The sequence below is a fragment of the Hippocampus zosterae genome, chromosome 11, assembly GCF_025434085.1.
Source record: "Hippocampus zosterae strain Florida chromosome 11, ASM2543408v3, whole genome shotgun sequence".
Classification (NCBI taxonomy): domain Eukaryota; kingdom Metazoa; phylum Chordata; class Actinopteri; order Syngnathiformes; family Syngnathidae; genus Hippocampus; species Hippocampus zosterae.
Genome location: NC_067461.1, coordinates 2,002,951 through 2,010,764, shown reverse-complemented (window position 1 = coordinate 2,010,764; position 7,814 = coordinate 2,002,951). Strand labels below are relative to the sequence as shown.

At 51.9% G+C, this 7,814-nt stretch overlaps 3 protein-coding genes across 7 annotated transcripts in view; all 3 read left to right on the top strand.

The window, feature by feature from the left end:
* Positions 1 to 56: 56 nt before the first annotated feature.
* The window catches only part of LOC127610524 (sulfotransferase 6B1-like), a 115,205-nt gene continuing 107,447 nt past the window's right edge, over positions 57 to 7,814 (top strand). The window contains exon 1 of the mRNA XM_052080765.1: positions 57 to 216. Coding sequence (XP_051936725.1) covers positions 205 to 216 — 12 coding nt within the window. The 5' untranslated portion in view covers positions 57 to 204. The remainder of the gene's footprint in view (positions 217 to 7,814) is intronic.
* Positions 205 to 3,175, top strand: LOC127610523 (sulfotransferase 6B1-like). The gene is made up of 7 exons (XM_052080763.1): positions 205 to 406; positions 697 to 809; positions 1,151 to 1,240; positions 1,313 to 1,439; positions 1,525 to 1,619; positions 1,737 to 1,893; positions 2,628 to 3,175. The coding sequence occupies exons 1-7, from the start codon at positions 205 to 207 to the stop codon at positions 2,753 to 2,755; spliced, it is 912 nt and encodes a 303-aa protein (XP_051936723.1). The 3' UTR covers positions 2,756 to 3,175.
* Positions 3,797 to 7,814, top strand: part of LOC127610519 (F-box only protein 41-like) — a 116,401-nt gene continuing 112,383 nt past the window's right edge. Inside the window, exons 1-7 of one of the 5 annotated variants that reach the window (XM_052080760.1) lie at positions 3,797 to 3,889; positions 4,452 to 4,833; positions 5,316 to 5,643; positions 5,764 to 5,824; positions 5,978 to 6,033; positions 6,478 to 6,693; positions 6,900 to 7,558. In XM_052080760.1, the coding sequence (XP_051936720.1) occupies positions 4,464 to 4,833; positions 5,316 to 5,643; positions 5,764 to 5,824; positions 5,978 to 6,033; positions 6,478 to 6,634 (972 nt within the window). In that variant the 5' untranslated portion in view covers positions 3,797 to 3,889; positions 4,452 to 4,463 and the 3' untranslated portion in view covers positions 6,635 to 6,693; positions 6,900 to 7,558. Of the gene's footprint in view, positions 3,890 to 4,451; positions 4,834 to 5,315; positions 5,644 to 5,763; positions 6,034 to 6,477; positions 6,694 to 6,899; positions 7,649 to 7,814 lie in introns of all 5 variants that reach the window. The other 4 variants (XM_052080759.1, XM_052080757.1, XM_052080758.1 and 1 more) reach the window with 4 other exon arrangements.

The following is a 7,814-nucleotide window of genomic DNA, read 5'->3' as shown; positions in this document are numbered from 1 at the left end:
ATGTACTTGCTCTTTTGGTCTTTCCCTCGGAGCACTGACATGCTATGCGTGAGGAGGCGGTCCCTGCGATATTAAAGAAGAAAAAAACACTCGCTCACAATTAGGCGGGCACACACACACACGCACACACACAAGCCCCGCGGTCAGTCAGAGAGTCGTCAGTCAGTCTTTGTGCTTTCGGAGCGTTTCCATTGCGTCGAGGAGATGTCGGCGAACGTGGCAGAGTTGCCGGCACGGCTGGCGTCCAGGCTGCGGCGGGCCCACGACCTGAGGGACGAGGAGAAGCTGTACCGGCACCGGGGTGTCCTCTACCCGCTCCTCATGTGCCCGCCGGAGCACCTGAGCGCCCTGGAGGGCGTGACGGCCAGGGAGGACGACGTCTTGCTGGTGGCTTATCCCAAGTGCGGTGAGGGCTCCGATCATTTTCCCTCATGTTTCTCTGTTTAGAAAACATGCAAATTATGGAAAACAGCAAACAAGCATGGTGTGTGTACGTGTGTGTGTGTGTGTGTGTGTGTGTGTGTGTGTGTGTGTGTGTGTGTGAGACACTTGGTCACCGTATTGCGTGACAACCTGCCGCCAAACAATGCCGCTCGACCTGTGTTTGCCGTTCCGGTGGCTGACAATGAATGGAACACGCGCCAAACCATCTCAGAGTGTGTGTGTGTGTGTGTGTGTGTGTGTGTGTGTGTGCAGGTTTCAATTGGATGGTGGGCGTGCTGAAGCAGATCCTGACGCAGGCCACGGGAAGGACAATCGACATCATCATGCCGCCGCTCATCGAGTTCTTCGGACCGGACGTCGCTCAGGTTTTTCAGTTTGGCTTTCAAACGTTGGCCTGAGCGAAAGTGGGGGCCTGGAGAGCCCCCGTCTGGCCTGTTTTCCACGTCTCCCTCCTCCAACACACTTGATTCAATCCGAATCCTTATCAGATTTTTGCTAAAGCTTGCCGTTGAGTTGATCAGGTGTGTTGGAAGGGGGGTGGGGGGCATCGAAAACAGTCTGAAGAGGGCCCCCCCCCCCCAAAGCGCCAGACCTGTGCCATCCTCGGCTCCCAAATCTCCCTCTTTACTTCCCACCGTCCTGGTCGAGGGCGCCAAGTGGCGGTTGCACGGCCCCATTGACGGCCACCTTCTGTCGCCCCCTTCAGGTGATGGACCAAATGGCTTCTCCCAGATTGTTGGGCACCCACATGCACCCCGACAACATCCCCGCCTCCTTCTACGCCAACAAGAGCAAAGTGAGCGCCGGCGGGTGAGCCATCGCTCGGTCGGCTTGTCGTCGATGACGCCTTTTGTTGGCGGTCTTGCAGATTCTGGTCATTTTCCGGAACCCCAAAGACACGCTGGTGTCCTTCTACCATTTCTGCAACAGCAACCCCGTGCTCCCCTCCTCAACCTCCTGGGACTCCTTCTATGGCAACTTCCTCTCTGGAGAGGGTCAGTCACTACATACACACACACACACACACACACACACACAGAATTGAATAAGGCCGGTTGTTGTTGATGTTGCGCGTGGCAGTTCCCTGGGGCTCGTACTTTGACCACGCCTTGGCCTGGGAGCAAAAGATGGCCGACCCCAACGTGATGATCGTCACCTACGAGCAACTCAAGCAAGTAAAGGAATACACAAAACTCCTCATGTAGCAAACATTTGAAGACGCGCGGTCAGCCGACGGGAGCGGCAAGCAGAGCCAAAGAGAACTTTCCAGAACTTTTAATCTTGTGACGCAGGACCTGGCCGAGAGCGTCCGTCACATTTCGTCCTTTTTGGACGTGGAGATGAGCGACGCTCAAGTGCAGCTGGTGTCCGACGGAAGCACCTTCGCCGCCATGAAGGGGATCTCGCAGATGTCGCACGGCCCCATGGGAAATATCTTCTTCAGGAAAGGTGCCCCAAAAAAAAAAAAAAAAGGAGGGGGTAGCTTAGCCTAGCTTAGCATGGCCGGCGTTTAGTGTTACTTTTCAAATTTTTGGCTCGCATTTCAATGCCCCCCCCCCCCCAAATATAATGTTCAGGTTTGAAAAGGGCGAATATTCATTTCACTACGGCGGCATTAAAAAAAAAATCTAAAAGAGATTTCCTTTTTTGATAAAGCCTTTTATATGAAACAGGCACGGGCGGCCCGGTAGTCCAGTGGTTAGCACGTGGGCTTCACAGTGCAGAGGTACCGGGTTCGATTCCAGCTCCGGCCTCCCTGTGTGGAGTTAGCATGTTCTCCCCGGGCCTGCGTGGGTTTTCTCCGGGTGCTCCGGTTTCATCCCACATTCCAAAAACATGCGTGGCAGGCTGATTGGACGTTCTAGATTGTCCCTAGGTGTGAGTGTGAGTGTGAATGGTTGTTCGTTTCTGTGTGCCCTGCGATTGGCTGGCAACCGATTCAGGGTGTCCCCCGCCTACTGCCCGAAGACGGCTGGGATAGGCTCCAGCGCCCCCCGCGACCCTAGTGAGGATCAAGCGGCTCGGAAGATGAATGAATGTCTCCATTGCGAGACAAATAAAGGTTTTCTTATCTTAAGTTTTGTACGAAACAACCCATAAAGTTAATGTTTTCTTCGTTTTGAGCCAGCGTGTGCAAAACCGCCTTTGACGACGCGATCATGTCACGCGTGCGACCGTTGCAGGCGAGATCGGCGACTGGAGGAACCATTTCAGCGAGGAGCAGAGCCGCAAGATGGACCGGGCGTTCAGCAAACATCTGGCCGGAACCCGATTGGGCCGCTTGCTCGACTACGAACTCCACTGCAAGTAGTCGGACGCCGCGGCAGCAGTTGACAACTTTTCTGAGGGCCTCGCGCCAACTTGGCCCGAGGCGAGCTCATATTTCGAAAAGATGAGCGCCCAAGTTTGAAAATCGATTTAACTCTAAAGAGAATCGAGATGAAATTCAGTTGGAGAATCCATTTTATCGGCTACCTAGAATGAAAAATCCGTTTTCCTCCGCCTAGCGGTGGTGGCTGCCGGGTCAATAGAGGGCGCTAGCGCAGCATCCGACCGCTTCGGCTAAGTCTGAATCTGTAACCAAATCCAATTTCTAAGGAAATCTTTGACCCAGCTCAACCAGTTAATTGCCGGGTTGACCTCTGTGGTGTCATTTTACGACGCCATTAACCTCCCGCCATGTAAACAAAATTGAGCACGGCGGGTGGCGCTCCATTCCATGTGACACCTGACGATGGGCTTGCGGAACGGCCTCCACCCCGCGGCTGCCAAATGATTCAAGCTCAGAAGAAGCGGCGGCCTTCAGTCATGTTCCTGTTCCTGTTCCTTCGTCCCCTCAATGGCGCAACTCCTTGCCTCAGGCCAAATGTGCGCATTTTCTTCCTCTTAAGATGTCCCAACTTGCGGTCAGGCTTGACTGTTCCCCCGGAACGTCGGAGATGCCGTCATCGGGTTTGACTTTACTCTCGGCCGAATCCTCATTTTCAAACGATCCGATGGAAGCAATCATTTGTTCACATCTTCCCACAAGCCAACATGTAATTTCCCCGGGGATTAATAAAGTATCGATCATTTATCTCTACTTGGCTATTTTGTCCATTTCTGCTGAGAGGAAATATCTCAATAGAGAATCATTTCGTCAGTTTTGGATTTGTCCAAAAACAAAACAAAGCAAAAACGAATTGGCTCATATTCAAAATGTCTAAATGTATATATTTTGGCCCAGTTAATGAGTTACAAAATGCCAAACTTTCACCGATGGAATTAAGTGTAACGAATCCCACCGGAAATGCATTACATTGAAGGAACAAAGCAAGCCGGAAGCGTGATTACCGTCTGCTAACTTCGTTGGTGTCCGTCCTCCCGGGTGACGTCACGAGAACTGCCGCGCGTCTCTCCAGCGCGTTCGCGAATGGACGTCTTCACAGGCGCGCGCGCGACCTAGGTAAGCGCCAGCACGTCTGTTCGATCAATTCTCGTCTTTCGCCCCTTTCTGCTCAATCGATTAGTTGATCAATCGATTGATCGGAGCCAGCTGCCATAGCTATCTTAATTAGCCAGCCAGCGTTAACCGCAAACGATACGAAATGGACCCGTATGACGCGCGCTGCCTCGTGACGTCATCCAAAATCTTTTTTTAAATGTTCTAGAAGTCACAGTTCGTCTATTTGTCAGGTTTTTGACACGCTGCTAATAGGATGAGTGTCATCCTATGAGTAGAACAGGTGAATTTCCCTTGTGGATCATCGATACGATCACATTGGAGCAATTTAAAGCACAAGATTGGATGAAATCGGGGGGGGGGGGGGCAGATGGGATTTGCGAATTTGCGGTGGATGGGGTTTTTAAGCTTATAAAAATCATGAAATAACATTTTTGGGGGAAAAAAGAAAACTCGTTCAACATTTGTCACACATGATGGAAGCCATATTTGTCTGGAATACCAATTACCCATGTGTGTGTGTGTGTGTGTGTGTGTGTGTGTGCGCGCGCAATCACTCATGTAGCATCCGCCAGTCATGCAGCAAAAGATTTGCTCTGGAGGTTCCCTTTCTTTCCACGATGGCCCCCGCTCGCCGTTCTTCCACAGCCTGGACGCCCGCGCCGCGTGCCCGCACGAGTACGACGGCTTCAGCATCACCGGGAAGCTCCCGGCGGGTCCGCCGCGCGACGCCGCCCTCCCGGCTGTCCGCGGCGTGCGGCGCTCGCTCAGTGACGGCAGGGACGCCGCCCACTTCCTGATTTCCAGGAGGAGGACACGGAGCGTGGGCATGCGACAGGACGGTGACCAGGACGAGGAGTGCGGCGAGACGGACGAGGAGGACGGGACCTCGGATAAGCCGCCGGATCGTCACGGCGGTTTTCGTCCGGGCCCGGCGCCGCTGCTCGGTGAGACCGTCAATGACCTTGTGACCCCCTTTCCCACTTCGCTGCTAGAAGAGCAACAGCAAGAGCTCAAATGCTCCCGTCTCCAATATTCAAAGAGCCCCCCATTGCACAAAGCACGGCCTCCTCCAAGACCTGCCCCCCCCTTTCACTCCCTTTTCCACTGCACGCATGATCCAACACTCATGACATCAACCAAAGCCATTTTCCAAGATGCTTCTCCCACCAACCGACCCAGTGATGACCATCATAGATCTTTTTTTTTTTACACATCAAAGACTATTTTTCCAAATACTCAAAAAATCACGAGAAACCATTTCCTACAAGAGCCCCCGAATTTCAATACTGTGAGGCTTCATTTGCCCCCGCATGCGTGACCTCAAGGACATCAAAGACTCCTCCCACTGGACATGACATTGAAGACATCTCGACATGCACCGTCTCATACCTCTTTCTTCTGGGCCCCTCCCCCCCTTTCCTCGCAGAGCATCACGGTTGTTCGGACGCGGACGATGCTTGGTCCTCGTCAGCGGCGGGTAACGGAGGCTTGGTCGGCATTGGCGGCGGCGGCGGTAGCGGCGACGGCTGCGGCGTCCTGCAGCAGCGGCTGGCTCGCGTCAGGTCGGAGCTGGCGCAGGCCGACACGCGGCTGCTGTGCGAGCGCGCCCACTCGCAGCATTTGTCCCGCGAGAGGCAAGAAGTGGCGGAGAAGGAGCGGTCGCTGAGCCGGCAGGTGGACGTGGCCGTCATGGTGATCGCCGCCCTCAAGGAGCAGATCAACGCCTCGGAAAGCGAGCTTGAGCGACGTGAAAGGTGAAAACAAAAAAAAATAATAATGTTAAGTTGTTGCCAATTGTCAGTTTTTTTTTTCCAATCGCTTCGTCAAATAAATCTGTAAAAAAATCTCATTTTTTGTGCTGCTCGTTCTCACAGGCAGGTCCTAAGCATCCAGAAGTTTTTGGAAATGGCCGCGCGCCAGGAGACCAGCGGCAAGGTCCGAATCCAGTTGTTCATCGAGAACCTGCTGAGACGCATCGCGCTGGCCGAGACCCTCCTGGAGGACTACCAGGTCCTCGAGGCCCCAACAAGTGTCGTCACGCCCCTCCCGGTCTGCCTAGCGAGTCTCACGGGCGTCTCGTCTTCTCAGGGACGGCAGACGCCGGCAACCGACCGCGACAAACCTCGCAGGATCACCAAGAGCAGGTCGCCGCAACAGCGAAAATTGACTTTTGAATCCGTCTGGTGATGAGATAATCTTCCTATTTCTTGTCATTTCCTGTTAATTTTCTAAGAACTGCTGATGATCTAAGCATCTACCTACACTTTGTTACGAAAAAAAAAGAATAAGTTAGAAAACATTTCAGATTGAAAATGAAGACAAAACCAACCAGCGCCCCCCACTGGAACCGTAACGAACTGCTCCGTTTCCTCTGCCCAAAGAGGCGAAATTTATCACATTCTAACGTCAACTTTATACCTTATAACTTTATTATATTTATATTTATAACTTTATACCTTATAATATGAAATTTATCACATTTAAAACATGACACGCATCCCGATAGAACGTGAAAAACGGTTTGAATCTGTCGCCGGAGTGCGGCGAGTTGATTTGAGACGTGCTTTTTGCGATTGTTCCACCGCCAGGTCGGCAGGGTGTCAGCTCTCGTGCGGTCTTCACGGCGACGCGCCGTCGGCCGAACAGCGCGAGCGTCTGGCGCACTCGTCGCGTCTTTTCTGCCGACCCGAACACCGAGTCGACATCTGGAACCAGCGGCGGCGCTCGACCGGATACGAGGCCTAACGCCGCCAGGAAGGAGGCGCGCTTGCGTCATCACCGCGCGACTTCAATTCTTCATTTGAGTTGAGAACACACACACACACACTTGGCCGCTTATCACTGACATCTAACCATTTAGAGTTAATTTTATTGAATTGGTCAATTCAATGATAAAATGACTAACTATAATTGTATTAGTTGTATGCATAGATCGATGTAAATGTGTACAATCTAATGAGAAAATAGTACATCACGAGGAAGCTTTGTCTCAACCCTCCGCTAATCCCAGCAGGCACAAGAGGCGGCCGGCGTTGTGGTGGTGGTTGTGTCCACGATGCGAGCCAGAGTCCGCGCTTGGAAATGACCCCACTGAGCCACGAGGACCAAAGCGGCAGCAGGAGGACATTTTCATGACATCATTGACCGCGCATGTGTCGCAAGTGGACAACATGGCAGACGCGGTGCCGTCTGCCGCGCACTTCCCGGTCTACTTGTGTCTTGCCCAAGTGTATTTTGTGCCGTCATAATGCTATCCGGCGCGTCATCTTTCACGTCAAAGGTGAAATCTCACTCGCAAGTTTTATGTCATGGGATTGGCACGGGTGAATAGATACATTCCAGTCAGTGAAGCAGCATCATTGTGCAGTCTCGTAGGTACAACGTTTATTCAACGTGACAGTTATCTTGTGACGTGTTTAATGACGTGGCAGCCAACTATACATTTTAATAATAGTTTTGTTATTAAATGGGCATGAAAAATATTGTTATGAAGTTACTCGGACAAGATATTCTCATTTTACTGCTACAATGCAGATGCAAAGTATCCCTTTAATCAACGAGTCAACCAATCTATCAAATTAATTGACCGCTATTTAGATCGATTTACTTTGGAAAACAATAATCGACATTTTCAGGGTGAGGGGGTTAAGGTTTAAGGTTAGGGGCAAGGTCCCTCCCCCCCAAAAAACGATCTAACTGCATATAAGCTAGAAGAGGTCGATGTTGAAGTTGCTTGCAATGCTATGTACAATCCAGCAGGTGTCCGTATTGGGCAACAATTCCCATGACACGTGACCACTTTCATGTTATACTTCTTGGACGGAACCATCGATTCGACTTACCCGACGACTGAAGGCAACGGCCGTTCGATCCCTTGACGTGAAGTCGAGAGCTTTCCGCCACCCTCTCGTCCGTCACCTTTTCT

What these genes read in the sequence shown, in the direction of transcription:
- LOC127610523 (XM_052080763.1), top strand. Translation starts at nt 205, where the DNA reads ATGTCGGCGAACGTGGCAGAGTTGCCGGCACGGCTGGCGTCCAGGCTG. An exon ending in CAACTTCCTCTCTGGAGAGG is followed by an intron (nt 1,440 to 1,524) that starts GTCAGTCACTAC and finishes TGCGCGTGGCAG; the next exon opens with TTCCCTGGGGCTCGTACTTT. An exon ending in AAATATCTTCTTCAGGAAAG is followed by an intron (nt 1,894 to 2,627) that starts GTGCCCCAAAAA and finishes CGACCGTTGCAG; the next exon opens with GCGAGATCGGCGACTGGAGG.